Source organism: Dermacentor albipictus, chromosome 6, assembly GCF_038994185.2.
Source record: "Dermacentor albipictus isolate Rhodes 1998 colony chromosome 6, USDA_Dalb.pri_finalv2, whole genome shotgun sequence".
Classification (NCBI taxonomy): Eukaryota; Metazoa; Arthropoda; class Arachnida; order Ixodida; family Ixodidae; genus Dermacentor; species Dermacentor albipictus.
In genome coordinates this window covers 4,546,133-4,564,464 of record NC_091826.1, presented here as the reverse complement: position 1 = coordinate 4,564,464, position 18,332 = coordinate 4,546,133, and the positions used below count along the sequence as shown (strand labels likewise).

Here is an 18,332-nt window from a genome sequence, read left to right as displayed (position 1 = left end):
CAGCTCAGTGGAATAAACACAGCTTTTTTTTTTCACACATTTAGGTTCATGAACAGAATGTTTCGCTTATCTGAGGATGAATGCTGGCATTACAATAAGCCAAAAGCACACCCTTCCAGATTATGGCATGCCACGCTGTTGCAACAGCACAAATCTGTCACTAGTGGTCATTGCCAATACAGGAGTCCCCATGTGCTGGTAGCAGTTTTCAGATGCCTTGCTTAGAGGACGGGTTTTTCATTGACTGTGTGGTGGAAGAGCCAAGGTTAAGCATTTTGTCAATATGCCCACAAACCTGAGCTTGTGTCGCACCTCTAGTGGCAGCCCTGTGGTTCACCTCCTCCTCCACTCTCCCGTCACACACTGCACCCTGAGCGGCCGTCTGCCCGGGGCCGCCTTGCTGCCCATCTCTTCAGCCATGACTCATCATGCCAAACATTGGACGACTGCCCTGACCCGTACGCCACATTCCCGTATGGTGCAGACAAGCGTCTTGACCCCCCAACCTCTCTCGAACTTGCCCTGGCCAAGATTATGCGTGGCTACCTGCGTTCCTCTGACTCTGGTGGTGACCTTTCCTCGCTGTCACAAGCCTCCCTGGAATCGCTGGCACCAGCCAGTGAGGCTTGGAAAGTTCGTGTGCATGTGCGCGACGCTGAGGTGCAGACGGAGCGGCCACTGCAGAAGAATGCCTGTGTCGGCACCATGTCTCCCCAGTTGACACCACGACGCTTCTTGCTCTCCCTGGAGCCCCCGACACTGGCCAAGGCACGCAGCCTGTCATCCCTGAGCCCCAAGGAAGGCTGTGAACGCTGTGCAGGCCTGAGCCCCGCGGTGTCCCCACCCTGGAGCTCGCCCTGCAGCTCGCCACCGCTGCAGCGCCGCAGTGCCCCACGCGCAATTCCAGTGGGCAGTGCTGAGAGGGTGCGCGGTGCAAGCCTGGTTGACTGTGGGCGCAGCCTCTCCCTGAGCCAGTTTTTGGTAAGGGCGGAGCCTGCTTGGCAGCTTGGGCTACGCTTCTCTCTGCAAGCTTGGGTGCCTCTGGCAGCAATCCTCGGGGCTCTTAGCTTTGCGACACGGTTTTCTGTTTTGCTTCTCGCCTGGTTTGGTGGAGGCTTTCAACGCAATGGGGTGGGGGGGGGGGGGGTGCACTGCTCATGTTGGGGACAACTCTCCTTGCACCACTTTGTGCAGTTGGCCTCTTCTGTGCTGCAGGCGGCTCTCACCTCAGACCAGACACAGGAGCCAGAAGAGCCAGACGACCCAGAGGAATTTCTCAAGCAGCTGCTAGCACGGTAAGCAGCAGCTGCAACTGCATACAGTTGCAGAGCAATACTTTCTCAACATATGAAATTCCACACTAAATGTTTTGTGACATGACATGCACAGCATGGTGTCACCTGTGTATTTGTACTGAAATTTAGCAGTAAGCCACGCAGGAAATCTGAGCCCAACACCAGGGCCTTTCTGGAAGAGTGGTCTTTCTGGGGGATCAGGGTGGGTGTTTTGTGTGGCCCCTTTATCAGGTGGATGCCAATTTTTTCTTTCAAAAAACTTAATGTGCCCTGAGAATGTTGATAGAGCTTAGTTGGTTAGTACCCAAGTACGATGTTATTACCCAAGTATGATGTCAAATGTCAATGTAACAACGTTGTACATGCAGTGAAAAACACTGTTAAATCACAAATTTTGTTGGGTTGAGGTTTCCGTGTTTCAGCAGTAGAAATTACTCTGTAATATTTTATAACACTCCCATTGGATAGTACCTTGTTAGTAAGCATTTATTAATAAAATGACAGAAGAAACTCACTAAATAATTGTGGGACTAAAAGCCGGTTATTGGGCTTGCCACTTTAAAAATTGCAATGATAAAATTTTTTCGTGTACTTTTTCTTTTTTTTCTACATGTTGGTTTGGCAGATGCCACACAGGTGCTGGTTATTTATGAATGCTTTTTCCCAATTTAAACATTTTATGACAATTCATAAATTTCTTAATCTGTCAAAGCTGCAGCTGGATATGTCCCACTGGTAACCATGGCTGTCCTGCCGAGAAAGGGTGACATGTGCTCTACCTGCTGTCAGAAGCTTAAATTACAAGTTTTGTGTGTTTAGGTGATTCTTCATATATGGCACAACATACAGTCAGTGTTCTTTTTTGTACAAGTTGCTTTGCAAGACGCAGGGACTGTGTTGAAAACATAAGCACACACCATATTCAATTCGACTTTATACCATGTGGAATAGAGAATATTGACCACGAGATCAAGTAGAGTCACCACCTGGCAGACACTGACTGAACCACGCATTGTTTGGATGGAACTTTGTGTCGTCTACTAGCCACTACGTGCTTACATGTACGTGTATGATTATATCTTCTAAAAACTCCGTTTACTGGTTGTATTGCAGCCATTATGCGTTTTTGACGAATAGTTAACAATATAGGGAGGCATTTGGTCTTTTGCTGTAGACTTAGTGCTGTGTTAAAATCAGTGACTGCATGTGTAGCGAGCATGATAGTCTCGCACTACGTTCGCCAAAATATCTACGTTTCGTTGCCCTTTTGTGGTTCAAGCACATCACAAAAAGCATTTGACATTGTTTTAAATGAAGTCCTCACAGTGAGACATCAGTACAGTGCTTTTTAACGGCTCCTTGTCATGATGTGTTTGTCAAGCTGCAGTCTTTGTAATCCCATGAAACATAAACTAGGTGCCGTGAAGTTCACTCAGCAAAAAAAGAGAGAGAGAGAGAATTTAAGCTCTCATATCATGCCATAGAATACACTTGATCTTAAAGAGATAATTGCGTGACGTCCACATAGTGGGGACGTGACCAGCCTTAGCTGTGCCTGAGGTTTCCTTTCATTATGTGGTTCTTATCGCACCATACGAAAATCTTTTTGCCTCAAAAGTGAATGGTTGAACTTTGGTACTTTGATGTTGTATAACAAAACGAAGTTAGAAATAGAGTATTACATGATGATTATGTGTGACATGACAGTTGCGAGATGCAGGACGTCATGATGTTGAGCCACCGCCAGGCATTATAATTTGCATATTAGTTTGGTGTTATTAGATTTATGGAAGGAAGCGCCCTCTATTAGATTAAGTAAGGTAAACAATGTAATAATTGTAATAATAACCAAGCAAGTACAGTTTGTACTTAAAGGCTATACTGTTACTCTTACTTCGATAAAAATAATGTGTGCAGCAACATGGTGATACCGCCAACACTCGGTCACTCAAAGTGACATAGCTTGTATGGTAGGCAGAACACAAGCCACACACATCAAAAGCACAAGGAAGTGCCAAAATACAGGCTGTGCGGCTGAGTGCCAGTTCCTTGTTGAAGAAGAGTACATGCTTTTTTCAGATATAATAGGAACATTCTATGGGTTTCATGCTAAAATTTGACATTGAGTATGAATGTATTATCAGTTCACAGCAGTTAGCTCATTTGATTAGCAGACAATCAACCCAAATTGCTCACAGCAAAGCACTGCAATGCACATTTCAGCTCCTGTCATCAACCGCCTATCCAGGTGGCGATGGTGTCACCAGTTAGACTCGATCCCGCAGACAATAATGAAAAGCAAATCGATCAAATTTTGTCGAAGAATGCTTACTATAGTGATTAGTGATGCTGCTACAAGTTTTGGTGAGCATTTTATTTTGAATCTCTTGTCTTTACTGAAACAACTGGTACATGCTTTCAAAAGAAGGTGACAGATACAGCAGTGACATGCCAGCAGGTGCAGTCATGTGCAACATGAGAGGGAGTACTGAAATATTTTTTTGGCAGTGATCACATGTGACATGTGAATTGGATTCATCAAATGTCTCGTCAAATATTCAACCTTGTTGTGGCATGTACGTTGAAAGCAGTTTGTGCGTCTCATGCAGGCAGCAGCGTGAGCGAGAGGACTTGGAGAATCGGCACCGTCGTGAACTGGAGTGGTTGCGGCAGTGCCTCCGAGGCACAGCATGGCCCCTGTGTGAGGCACCCAATGGGGCGGGGCCCCCCGCACCACGCCTGCTGCCGCACTCACAGTCGGCACCGCACTTCCCTCGCCACATTCCGCCTCTGTCGACATCGCCTGAGTGGCACAGCCCTCCTCTGCATCTGGCCTCCCTGGAACGAGGGGCTCTGCATCGTTCCAACTCTGAAGGCCTGCCGCCCGAGCCCGTTGGTGGTAGACCTGTGGGCCGCACTCGAACCCTCACCGATGACCTTCTGAGGTTCGTGTGGATGTCTTCCTCAGAGTGGCCACTCTTACTATGATCGGAAGCTCAGAATACAGAAATGGTGCTCTGCCCCAGCTCACTATAGATCTACATCACGGCACTACATCACGATGATGCAGTGGTGCCGCTGTTGTCAGGAGTGACTTTCGTACTGTAGGCGCCCTGCCGCCGAGCCACCGCGCCTGCCTTCTTAGCTACTGGGTTTCGCGAGTGCGTGCATGGTTCTCTGTGTGCATTTCTTATTTTATGGTTTTACAACGAAGGGAACACAGTATGCCAACAAGCCACATTGTGCTGAAAGATGCCAGAGGCTCAAGTTTTTATGGGTTTCCTGTTGATGAAAACCATCTCAAGCAATAGGCTGCCATGGCAAAAGGCAAAAGTTTGCTTCCAGTACCAGCTCATCCATTATGTGCCAACATTTCACAGCAGTTAAGCTTCTGTTTTATTTTGAATGGCATGCATTAGCCAACAAAGGTGCTTAGGGTCGTTAATTATGAGTCGTTACAATTTCTTACTGCACTTTAAGAAAGCTAGATTAGGATTAGCCTTGAATGTATGTTGAGTGAGCAGATGCACCTCAGAGCGTGTCATATTACCAGTGCAGATGGCCTAACCCACATTCACACATGGAGGCTGCACGGTCACAGCTGCATTAATTTCAGTGTGGACGTCATAAACACGCTTAAACGTGTTAATGAATTCCCACGTGCAAATTCAAATGTGCAGAGTTAGTCATGCACGCAAGCTCGATTTGGTGATGCTTTACCCATAGGAGCAGAAGACGCGGTATGATCCGTACCCAAATTGTCGTCCCAACAACTACCCAAACAATTTTCTAACCAGTTCTAATAAAATGTGGCCTCACATTGGGTGCCGAACAAACGGCCAATTCTTAAGGTGTCATTGTGCAATGGCTAGAGCAATCGGGCAGTTGCAGCCGACAGTGCAGATGGCCCGGACTGTTGGGTTTGTGTCGTGGTCTCTGGGGTCTGGCATAACACTAATGGTCACTCTCTAGCCTACACTGCCATTGGGCCTTGAAACGTGTAGCTGGCCTCCATTACCAAGGCGTCACACGGAGGCTAAGCGGGGCCCCACCATCGTCAGAACTTTAACAATAAGAGTTGCTAACCTTTTGATGAGTATGAGGTCAGAAGTTTGGAGGAATAGAATGGAGTGTATGTTCACGTGGGAGGAAAAGGCATAAGATACTCACACTGGCAGGAGCATTAAGTGCAGTACATGTAGCATGCAGCTACAGGCTACATGTCATAGCGGACTACGTCGTTCTGGGAGGGCATACTCCACACACTCAGGATTTCTCTTAAAGAACGTCCGTCTTCCCTAGATCACGCGCTAGGGAAACGGGTAATGTTCTAGACAGCCAGTCCAGTAGTTCGTATCGGCACAGCACGCCGTCTCTGACGGGGAGAAGGTTGACACAAAGCCCACACGCGACCCCATGCTAATCCTGGAGAGAGGGAAGCACGCATACCAGGCCCAGTGTTTTGCTGACAACCGGGGAGATGTCAATGGCCCAATCTCAACAGAAAGTAAAGTTTCTCCGGATCCTAGCATGTTTCGCTGAAGTTTTGGGAGACCCTCCACCATCTCGTTCCTACACCGAAGTCTACCAATTTGCTGTCACTGAAAGAAGCACCTTCTGATAGGAATGCCGAATTTGTCAGCATCTTAGTGTCCATATTAACTCTGTGGAATGTTGTTTGACGTCTGTACCATAATGACCCCGGCCTCCGCTCTTCAGCGAAGACGCCTAATGTGACAGGGCCTACACAACCGGCGTCGCCGTAGGGCCAGTACCTCGCCGAGCCCATCACCCAACCGAGGTGATCGCTTCTATCGCCGCTCACGGCAACATAAAAATCAGCTACAGCTCGTTTTTCACATGAAATGGTAATTAATAGAACAAAATTATGTTGAATCTGCACCTGTTTCTTCAAGCAGTGCCCAGCACTAAACCACTTGCACGATCACGAGCAATTATTCGTTGACATTTCATCTTGCAGAGTAAAGCAAACAACTGTCCTTGCAAGGTGGCTCAGCTGGCCTGCAAGTCGTGCATTTCATTTGCTATTCGCACTAACAACGCCAAGAAGACCAATTTACTTAAGCCCACATTATCATGTTGTGAGAAATAAGCGCACCATGATGAGCTGCGGCCAGATCACAAGTGGCATTGGCTGTGATTGCAGCAGCCAGCAAGCTAGGCCTACCGTCTCATTCAGCCTTATTTTGACGGGGGTGAAATGCAAAAAGTGCATTGTATGCACGTCAGAAAACCCCAGGTAGTCAAAATTATTCGCGAGTTCCAACTAGCACGTGCTTCATAATAAAATCATGGTTTTGGCACGTAATGCTCCTCTCCTATGCATAGTGCCTTGAATATATTGGTGACGCCTACTTCTGCTTACAAACATGGTCTAGGTCTATAAAGTCATGGTTTTTTACAGCTATTACTCAGATCTAGTTAGTTATAACTAGTGACATTGCATTCTAAAAGAAGACTCGCAGAGTGCACAGTGTACATGTGCATTGCTTGAGTCCCAACTATGTCCTTGCGTCTACAAGCTTCCCACAGGGTGGAAGAGAAATAATGGAAGAAGGGACAGAAACCAGGAAGATGCAGGAGCTACGAGCCAGACATGCAGAAGAATACGAGAACAGAGAAGTAGCATGGGAATGCAAAGCTAAAGAATGGGGTGAGGTGGCAAGCCTGTGTGCGACGTGGCCACTGGTTTCCGTGACATGATAATTATTAATCGCAGATTCCGGCAAACGAGAGACAGACAGGGGCAGTGGTACACAAAAACATCTATTATAAAGTTAAACCTTAATATACCGTACCAACCATACTCAACCGTACCCGCCTAAACAGCAGTTCCATTTTAAATGTAGTAAAATCAAATCCCCGATTCAACGGTCATTGAACATAATGCGTTTTGTATCCGCATAAACCGTACCAGCTTATTGCATCTGTATCGGTCAACACATACTGTTCGCACTTTTTGTAGCACAATCATGGTGGTAGGTGGACCAGGCAGAAGAACGAGCCTCAGAGATAGGAACAGCCTCCAAGCGCAAACTCGGAGGGCACTTGAAGGGGTGTAGCCACTTTAACATCAACATCATTTCGCCACCAAGCCAGAGAGATTGTTGTGGCCGGCTAGTGGTGGCCTGTGTTCAGGTCTCTTGTCATGCCGAAGCTCGGACAAAGACAGGATGCTCAGCATAAAAGGAAAATTGGACATCGTTTGTGCTATGAAACGTGGTACAGAGTCGGCGCTAACATGCGAGAGGGGGATTTACTGTTGACTAAGGTGCGTGGCATTTGGAATGCAAAGGAGAAGATGCCTGGCACTGCTGCTGGGACCGCAAAAAGATGTCGGCTACGAGGTTAAACTTTTCGAGATTCGACTTTTCGCCATCGTTACGTCTGTTATTGCTGAAGTGCCACGTAACGACAGTTATGAGGATGACGTGGAAAGCAACAGCATGGGCGATTCACACCTGACAGTGGCAGAAGCTGCGCGGTAAGTCAGCCTCATGCGGGTTTTTGCTGAGAAAAGGGTGCTAGCGAAAAAGCTGGCTCACAGCTTAAGGGAGTTTGAGGCTGCTGTCATTGCTGCTAGGCCGCTGCGTCATCAAACGAGAATATGAGATTTTTGTCGCATAAGATGAACAAATGCTGCATGTTTTTTACCCTTTCATTGCACTATCTCGTGAGTTCTGTTTTTGACTGGTAAGCGGGCAATCTCACACTGTTTCATTTAAGCACTACTGCCGTTCAGTATGTACTTTTCCTGAGCTCTGGTCAACTACGGTTTAACGAGGTTTCACTGTATTCTTGATATAACGAAGTACTGGACTTTTCACAACTTCTTGTCTATAGAACACCATGTATTTAGAAGCTCAATATAACAAAGTGTGTTTGTACACAATTGCGATGTAAACATTACTGCCACCGTAAAGGAATACTGAGACAATAAACAAAAACTACCGCGAATGCAGATGATCAAGTGGTCGAATTACAAGCCACTGCTGGTGAACACACCTCTAAAATCATGTACCTCATAAATTGCGACCAAAAGAGACCACCTAAGCCGAGCAGAATCGTGTGTTTATATATATAAAGTCCAAGTGCGATAAGATCCTATTGCCCCTCGTGCACTGCATGCTTTAGGTGAAAGTGGAAGTGTACGAGGGTGAGCCAAGAAGGATGGTGGCTTGATAAGAGCATTTTTCCCGCATAAGCAAGAGAAAGTGGCGGAGGTAAGCGAGCTTGCGGTAACGCACTCAAGCACACATGAGAGTAGGTGGCAGGTTGGTGTGCGCTTTCGTGTGTAGTGCAGCCATGGTTGTGAATGGTTGTCAGCGCGGCAGAGTGCATATGCAGCCTGTGCGCCCTGTTTCAGAGGTAATCTGCAATGCGTGCAACGAGTGGGCTGACAGAGATGGCATGCCATCATGTGCGCTGTCTTCCCGCACATTTAGTACTGGAATTTTCATAATCTCAAGTTTCAGAGACATGCGTTGAAGCAAGAGATGGACAAAGCATTCACTCCCCCCTGCCAACACTTTTCATGATAGCGTCATAGCACTGTAGGTGACACTATCAACTGCGGAGCCGGACTGGACGCGAAAGTGGGGCTGGCTTCACTTCATGCCACCATGAAGATCTAGTTGACACAGCATGAAACCATACCTTTCGGCGCCGACTCTCAAATTCAACAAAATTCTTTTTTCTCATTTGTGTGCTTCTTCTGATTGCCTGATCATCGATTTTAAGAAAATCCGTCGGCAACTCTAGTTATATGCTTAAAAGGTCGAATTTTAGTATCACAGAATTGTGATATAATGAAGCAAATTGTCGATTTTACCGCCTTGTTATATTGAGGTTTAACTGTAATTGAACTACTAAAGCTTGGTGCAGTCGAACCCGGCTATATCGAACTCGCAAAAAAACACCTATCACTTCGATATAGAGCATAATTCGATATTGTCACATAGGAAGACGCGGACAAAAAGATATGTACAAGTATATTTACAAGAAAAATACGCTGCGCTTGGCCAAGAGGCAACAGCCCGCGCTAGCTTCTCATCGTCGTCGTCGTCTTCGCACTGCTCGCCTTTTTGTGATCGCACATATTGTTCCGTAGCAATATAAGCTTGCTAAATAATTGGATGTCATAAAAGCACATACCATTTATAAAATCACTTTATTGATGAAACTAGCTTAGTTTCTCATGAAATAGTCCTGCATTTTCTGCTGCTTGGGCAATTTCGCTGCCTGAGACACACGTACTTCCCCACATTGTCTAATGAGTTGGAGCAGCTGAGGGCGCAACCTTCCGCATTTGCACAGAAGCACCGGACTAGTGTGAGTGCACCAATCACTTTGGAGGATGTGGGCAAAGGACCGTCGTTGCTTTTCTCATTGTGCCCCCTTTCACTTGTGCTCGGTACAATGTCGGCAATGTAGTCTTCGTTTTCGCGCTCTCCCGTGGTCGCGACACATCATTTGCACTCACAAACTCGTCCACCGTTGATTTGTCAACAGCTTCCGGAAATTCTAACAGCTCACTCCAAACTTCGGCAACACCGACAATGGCTGCGTCGCATTCATCAGAATTTACAGTCATCACCGAGCACGCAGAAGCCGGCACAGCTGAAGCAATTTCGGATGAACCACTCAAACACGGCCATGCGCGTACGTGCGCATCGAGCGCCACGGGCACCGGGGTCGCGAGTTCGGCCGCTTTAGCCCTAATCTCCCCCTTATTCTTCAAGATCGTGCTGAGAGTGCTCCTCGGAATCTTGCACGCTGCGGGGACATCCAACTTCTCACCGCGTTCTACCTGATTTATGATTTCGAGCCTCACGACGAAAGGCGAATTCTGCCGCTTCATCACGGCAGCACTGCGGGAGAAGGCCCACAAGGCACGCACGCAACGAACCAGAAATGCAGCGCGACAACTCGTACTTTCGCCATCTTGCACGACGAGGGCACAAGAGCCTCTGATTGGCTGTCTGAGCAAGCGCTGCGGGCAGGCCAGGATAATTTTTTGCAAGGGGATGTCAAAGGCTCATCCGAGGCAGCGCGGTCACGGTAGGGAGAGCGGGATTGGATGGAGCTGCGCCACCAAGTTTCCCCGCGCACGAGGGAAAGCCAACTTTGGGGGCACTTTTCCGCCACTTGACGTTCGATATATCGGGAGTTGCTGTTATTTTCGTTCGATGTAAGAGTAATTTTTGCTATATATAGCCATTGTAACTATACCGCTTCCAGAAATTGTTCGATGTATAGAATAATTCAATGTAAACGGGTTCGATGTAGTCAAGTTCGACTGTGCGTGATAGCCCTTGAAAACCAACACTACACAAATTTTACAAGCACTTATACCTACCCAATATGTGGATCATGCTCGCATAGTACTTACTGTTCAGGCATTGTGGCTGAGGTGTTGCAGTAGGAAAATGGCTGTGGCATTAGCACGTCTGGTCGTCAGGTGGCTGCCGTAGTAGGTATAGGGTGGCGATCAGCACGGCGCAAAGTACTGATGAGCATGTGGTGCCGTGGCACAAGACTGTGCCTCCTGTTGCAGAAGGTAAGGCCCACTAAGTGGTGAATGGGTTGAAGCCCTGGCTGGCCTCCATGGCAAAGAAAGGGGCCGGGCCTTGCATTAGGAACCAGGCCAGGTACTGCGATGCTCGGCCGCAGTGCTCCAGGAAGATGGAGGACTTATAGGTGGCCCGTGGGTCCCCTATCCAGGCCAGGTCTTTCTCGCCACCCACTACTGTCTCCAGGACACAACTGAAAACACGTCTGCTATCGCCAAAGTCGCTGTCATGCACTGATTTGCCACCTCACCACGTTGTCTTCTTCTTTTTTCTTTGTAGTGTTGCCTTACTTCTCTGTTCCCTTATTTTTCTGTATGGTATTTTGCTGGTCACTCCCGCCTTTTCTCTGTCTCTACTTTCATTATTTTACTCCGCTGTGCAGAAATATGATACACAGCGAGGTTTCCTGTGAAGAGAAAACAGTGCATTCTGAAATTTATGCTTTGTGTCGTAGTCTGGTTCAGCTGATCATGCAACACTTCTTGTCATTGTGACGGGTGCGACGGGAGAGCCCCCGTACCCTTCGTTCCACTTTTGAGCCACCTCTGCTTGTACGAGTTTACAGGCCCACACGCTGCAATGTTAGTTAGCAACGCCATGTGCATACGAATTGCCAAAAGCCTAGATGGAGAGGAAACTAATTTATCATCGCATCTTAAGGTTTCACAAATCACTCATCCCAATGTACAGTTAAACCTCGATATAACGAAGTTGGTGAAATTGGTAATTTGCTTCGTTATATCAAAATTACGTTCGGTTGAATTTCAATCTTTTATGCAAATGAGTAGAGTCGCTAATTGATTTTTATTTATTTTTTTGCGTGGAAGGGGTCGAAGAATTTTCCTAATTACCAGGCAATAAAAAAAAGTAAATCTGAATGAGAGAAAAAACATTTTGTTAAATTTGAGAGTTGGTGAAAGATGCAGTTTTATGCCATGTCAACAATATCTTCACATCGGTGGTACGAAGCGAAGCCAGCCACACTTTCATCCACTTCTGCCCCGCTGCTGATAGTGCCACGTGAAGTGGGACATAATGAAAAGCCCTGGCAGCGAGGAGCGCCTGCTTTGTCTGCTTCTAGCTTCAACGAATCTCCGCAACTCGAGATCACACTACCTCTAGCACTAAACGTGCGGAAAGACAGCGCACGATGCCATAACATCTCGGCGCACCCAGTCGTTGCACAGGCAGCAGATTACTTCTAAAGCAGGGTGCACGGGCTGTGTATGCGTCTCAGCCCCGCTGACAGCCATGCGCAGCCACAGCTGCACTTCTAGAAAAGAACCCACCTGCCCTTGCCCTTGCGCACGCTTGATCGCACTATTGTGAGCGAGCTCCTCTCCCCCTTTCCGCTTGCTCAAGCGGGAAGACCACGCTCATCACGCAAGCATCCTTCTCGATTCACTCTTCCACATTTTCCCTCGCACCCAGCGCATACATAGCATGTGGCAGAACAGGATCTTATTGCACTTGGACTTTATATGGAATGTGACGCTGCTTTCCTTCGGCATTTGCAGCACATTGCACAATTTGAGAAATTTGAGAGGTGCAATCGCAAGCAGCCGCATGTAATTCAGCCATTTTACCATCTGCATTCACGGCAGTTTCAATTTATTTTCTCGATATTCCTTCGAGGCAGCAGTGAAATTTCATTATATAGAAATTATGTATAAACACATTTCATTAAACTGAGGTTCAAAATACACGGTGTTCCATGGACAAGAATTTATAAAGTGTAAAATACTTTGTTATACGAAAATTCATTGTATCGAAGTTCGTGATGCCGAGGTTCAACTATACAGTAGACCCTCATTCACAATGTTTAGAAAGAAAAAAAACGCCAGAAAAAAAACGTAGTAACTGGGAAAACATACAAATCCAAAGTCCCAAAAGAACTTGCCAGGCTCAAACATCTGCATAATGCTAAGTGTTGCATGAATCATTACAACACCAGACACTGACACATGCCAAGCTGATAGGGCCTGAGCTGCCTGAGAGGCGTGTTGACATTTTGGCTGCTTTGGCAGACTTAAGTTTACGCTACTCGAAACCAGTGCGAGAAGCTTCTTTGAATGGGGCATTTCGACAGGAAGTTTCGACGTGCCCACTTGGCACTATTAGATTCGTCGGACGATCTCGCCGCTGCCACCATTTGAAGAAGTTGAAGGTCGTAGAGAGGAACTCGATGAACAGGATTTATTTGCAGGATTTACATTTGAAACAGGACATACATCGACAGTCTAGCGTGACTCCCATATAGAGCCCGCAAGACGACGCATACAGCAAACAGCTTACGAGTACACAGCTCACGAGTACATTTCTAGCATGACAACGAGCACTCGGCTCCCGACAACGAGCACACACTAGCAGCTGGCAACCGCTGCTTATAAGCACTTGGTCGCCCCTCGATTCCAAGCGAACGGAAACGTTCGTCCAATCATAGTTTGACGTCACCGAAGATGACCCACCCTTTTGGAGGAGGCGGGCTCACATACTCGTGTTGCACACACACACAGGTGTAAAGGTCCGGAGCTGACGTCAGAGGGCTTCGTAGAACTCTGCTTTGTCCCGGGTGGCGCAGCCGAGTACCACATTCCTGAGCTGACCGCACGCCACGTGGCTGCCGGTTATTCGCACTCCTCTGAAGTGCGCCCCGTCTGGTTGGATTGGAACACGTGCAGCGGGCTGAAAGCTGGCACATTGTCACCCCGTACGGCCATTCCTAACAGCACAAATCATTGGGGCACAAGATGCCGACACATGTTGTCATTTTGCTATTGCATATTATTATTGCAAAACAAAATTTACCTGGTTGACGACACTGGAATGCGATGCCTACGATTCCACCAGATTGAAACATGATGCTCACTTCGTGCCGCCTGCAGCAGGGAACAGCAGTGGATTTGGGTTATCGCCTATTATATGCAGCACACTCCCAGTGGCACTATGCCCCGTGCACTGTAAAACAGATAGGAGAAGATGCTTTTTGCAATAGGATAGCTGTGAATGCAGCGTGCAATAACCCAGGAGGAGATTTTCTTGTACTAGAATAAGAAACTGAGTGCGCAGCGGCATTTTCGCATGAGACGGGCAGGCAAGTATTGCAGGAAAGCTGCGGCAGCTAGCAGCTACAATTCTTGTCGTGCGTGCCTTGTGCCTTTTTTTGTTTATCCAAGATCTACCAGCTGGAAAACATATGCGATCACAGTTTGGCTATGTACCAAACGTTCGTGCAAAAAAATTGTGTTTTCTCGGAATGTGTGAACCGGTAAAAAAGAACCGAAACTGTATTGGGTAATTTTTTGGGTTCTAACATTTTGCACAGCATGGTCGCATGAGTTAATCCCGAAACTCCAAGAACCTTGAGTCCTTTAGTGTTATTCTTATATCGGCAGGCCTGTGACACTGCTAAAGCAGCTCACGAGTCAAAGTGTTCACAGCTTCTCTATACAGCAGAACCTCGTTGATATGATCCCGTCATTACAATTTCCTGGCGGCAACTTTCGCTACTAACCGCGAATTGTCAAATTGGCCTCTGTAGTAGCCCAACAGTAGCCAAAAGTGAAAATCTTAAGTAGCCCATGATTTCAGGCATACATGATTCCAGGCATATTAAAATAATTCCCACTAAGAAATCTAAATATAGTAATCCCACATTGTAACAAAGTCAGCAGGATGGCGAAAAAATTTGTTCCAAGCGGTAATTGGATAAAAGCAACCACTTGAGAAAAACTAAAGCAGTCGAGCTTTAATTGCACCACAACTGCGAAGAAGTCAAAATACAATGTGTTCAGTGAAGCAAAACTTTATTCAAGTGTAAAAAAGGCAGTGAGCTTTGGCTGTTTCAGTTTCTTACCAGGCACGAGCAACCCCTGCTCTACTTTTCACCAAGCATTGCACGTGGCCGTGGTCGCCGCTCATGCATTCAACCTTATTTCGCAGCAGGCCTAGGTACTTCTGCATCTGCACCATAGTTGGCGCTTCACATGGCTCTTCGTCCTTGTCAGGGCCACCAACAGTGTCAATTAGTATCTCCGCATTCGTCACTGGGGTGACCACGGGCGCTGCTGCATCAGCCAACGGTATGTCCCGAAGTCGCATTCTGCCTCTTGGCCAGCAATCTTATGAACAGCCTCATGCAGATCACTGCAAGTTCAGTCATCGTCAGGGTCACTGAAAACGGCACAGGAAAAGCCGTCATATGCAAAGCAGTTGGCGACCTCCAAAGGTGCGAGTTCTTTCCATGAAAAGTTCAGCAAATGGACTGCACCAAACAAAGCAATGTTGTACCTTTTGTTGGCATCATATGCCGTGAGCATGCGCTGCAAAAGAGCCTTGCAGTACAGCTTCCAGGTGGTGGCCTCAATGATGCCCTGATCCATCGGTAGCAGTACCGTGGTTGTGTTTGCAGGCAAAAATTCCACAGCGATCGTCTTAAGGTTGTCGATTTTCCCATAGTTCGGACAATTGTCAATTATAAAAAGCACTTGCCAATTTTTTTTTGGCGAACCGTCTATCCAGAAGGCAGTATCAAAAATATCAGTAGTCATCCATGCTCACTTGTTACTTCTGTAGATGCATTCCTTGGGAATAGTTGCATTTCGGAAGCACCGTGGCTTCTCTGCCTTTCCCAGTATCAACAAGGAAAGCAAACAGCACTGTGACGTGCTTCTTGCTCTGTTTTCCTCCAGATGAGGCTCCGCCAGCAGTAGTGAACATGCAATGCGGTAGTATCTTGTAGAAAAATGCAGCCTCATCTAGGTTGTAGATGTCTTTCTCTTCATACTGTTCAACTAGAGCTCGGAACCTATGTTGGCACCATATGTCTACAGTGTCATGGTTCACGGCTGCGCTTTTGCAATGATTTGAGGTCACACCGCGTCGTTTCTTAACCCTTTGACGGTCAATGACGTAAATATACGGCGCCGTCTGTACGTTTAAAAAGTGCATCAATTTCCTAACTTTTTCTTTTCTGTCATGTGCTGCCACTATGTGGGGATGCAGGGAATTTTTTTCGTGCGCCTCTCTTTCTCGGTTTTCGTTGCATGGTTTGTTTTAATGCTAGTTTGCTCCCGCGTGTCTTTATACTACCGCTTGCGCATTGGCGCGTTAGTGTGCGGGTGGCCATTTGGATATTTTCACTGGCGGTTTCGGCTTTTTGTGCTTGCAAAAAGTGATGGCTATCTGATGACTAATCGCTCAAAGGGCGACCATCTTGTTTCTCGCTCGTTTATTGCTCTCAGGGGTGCGCATAGGAAGGATGCTGCCGTGCATGCGTTTCCGTTTCTTTTCTTTTTTTTAAGACTCACGAAAGCTAATTGCCCGAGCTGGTTGGCGATAAGATGAAGATTAGCGGAAGTTTGTCACACGCGTTGCTTTTATTGATGGGCACACAACCAAACAGTTTTCTTGAGTGCGCGCACCTAGGCAGTTCGATTACGCTATGGACGTACATATTAGGGTAAAAGCAGGAACATTTGAGACTTGCAAAATATTCTCGTGTGCGGATTTTCAAAGCCTTGAACTATGCGCATAAAAATGCATCAAATTTTTTATTCCACTTAAGTTTATTTCCTTTTTCATTGTTGTTATTCATGAATGAAGAGTGCATATATACCAATGCAAAAGATTTTTTTCTCACTTTACAGTCACCCTAGAAAAATTACAGTAAATATTTTGCGAAATAAGTCCCTGAGGAGAACTGGAATCTGCAATAAAAAAAATCAACCATGGGCAGTCGCATATGGCGAAAAAAATCGACCCTCAAAGGGTTAAACCGCTCAAGCTAGGCATTGCTGCACTTGAAATCTTTATGGCCCATTTGGAGGGCGAGAGCTTGGAGACGTCGAAGGTGCCACAGTAGTGCACCTTCCATGTCGCGGTATTTCGAATCGTGATTATGGTGGCTGGAAGGGAGAGGTGACGCCAACGGCGGATGGAAGCCGCTTCTCCATTTCAAGCCGGGTGTAGGTGGCGCTGTTGGCCATAATGCGATGCATGGTACGCGCCACTGGCTTTGAGCATACGCAAGGATGCAGGCCTGCTGTGCACGCAACGCATCGGCCTTTCAGTGATGTTGTTGTAAGCAATGGTTTAGCTCATTAAACGCTAGTCGAACGTGACTACGGCTGACAGAATGCAATTTTAAGCCGTGGTGGTGCAGTGGTTAGGGCGCCCGATTGTTGTGCCCAAGGATGAGGGATGGCATCCCGGCCGCGGCGACCGCTTTTCGATGGAGGCGAAAAACAAGGCGCCCGTTTGCTGTGCGATGTTAGAACACGTCAAAGAACCCCAGGTGGTAGAAATTTTCAGAGTCTTTCATGCCTCCACTATGGCATCTCTCATAGCCTGAGTCACTTTGGCATGTGAAACCCCACAAACAAAACCATTAAAATCGAGTGGTTGCCTCTGCAATACATCTGCTGCGTAACACATCGGCGTATCTAAAGCGTTATTCGCGAATCCTTTCAGTTTCAGGAATTGAAGGGTCCGAATGAGTCTCGTGTGCTCAAGATAGTGCATGACGACAGTAGGAGACAGACCAAAAGAATTAGGATTGAAATATGTTTCAGGTCCGTGCAATTGCATTTTTTAATAACGTTGTTTGTTGCCTCAGGGCATAAAGGAATATGTAAAAAGGAAATTAAAAGGAGTATTAAATGGGAGAAAGAAAAGTTGGCTGTTCTTTCACCAATGTCTTCTGCTCCTTAAGTTTCAGTAATATGAAGCGTCATTTTACTCCTAAAAAAATGTGAATGGGGTTCAGAACAGGCAATACGAAGCATAGCAAAAATTTATTGCACATTGTAGTAATAGCAAAGCACTACGCATCATACATTCAGGGTAATTCAAAATACAAGATTTCACATTTACACATGCTTCTGTGTAATTTGAAAGAAAAACATTAAACACTGAACACCCACTAAGAAATGGGGAGGCAAGGATATCACTTTACACTAAATAAAAAATTAAGACATTCGACTTTGAAGAAATATGCAACTTAGAGCACCCTCCTAAGTTTAGAGCACCCTCCCTACTGCCTCGACGACACATAGCCGGACGTGCAGCCAGGGGCGTTATGTTATGAGCGTCCCCTTTGGAACGGGGCGGTGGGTTGCGCCACCAAGCTCTTGCTACTATGCTGCCTAATATCCTACCTAGGTTATCCAATGAAAAAAAAAAGAAAGAACACTATGAACTACCACGTCCAAATTTTCTGATCCCTTATTGCGAACTATGTTTTTGTACGTCTCCGTCTTTTGTCGTTTCCCTACTTTTCTTCCACCAATCGCCTCTTACTAATGTCTATTGCGGACCTGTTTGCTTTACCACTGCTCCCGCTGAACCCAAGGGCTTCAAGGAGGCCAGTGGTGCCCAAATCGACCGCTGGGTAGACGTCTTCACATTCCAATAAAATATGCTCCGTCGTTTCCCTAGCTTTACC

General features: G+C 46.7%; 1 protein-coding gene across 11 annotated transcripts in view; it reads left to right on the top strand.

Moving 5' to 3' along the window:
• Nucleotides 1-18,332, top strand: part of Wnk (Wnk kinase) — a 540,152-nt gene that overhangs the window by 516,819 nt on the left and 5,001 nt on the right. For 8 of the 11 annotated variants that reach the window (XM_065456126.1, XM_065456128.1, XM_065456129.1 and 5 more), the window contains 3 exons: nucleotides 319-981; nucleotides 1,195-1,295; nucleotides 3,905-4,240. In XM_065456126.1, coding sequence (XP_065312198.1) covers nucleotides 319-981; nucleotides 1,195-1,295; nucleotides 3,905-4,240 — 1,100 coding nt within the window. The remainder of the gene's footprint in view (nucleotides 1-318; nucleotides 982-1,194; nucleotides 1,296-3,904; nucleotides 4,241-18,332) is intronic. The other 3 variants (XM_065456130.1, XM_065456133.1, XM_065456135.1) reach the window with 3 other exon arrangements.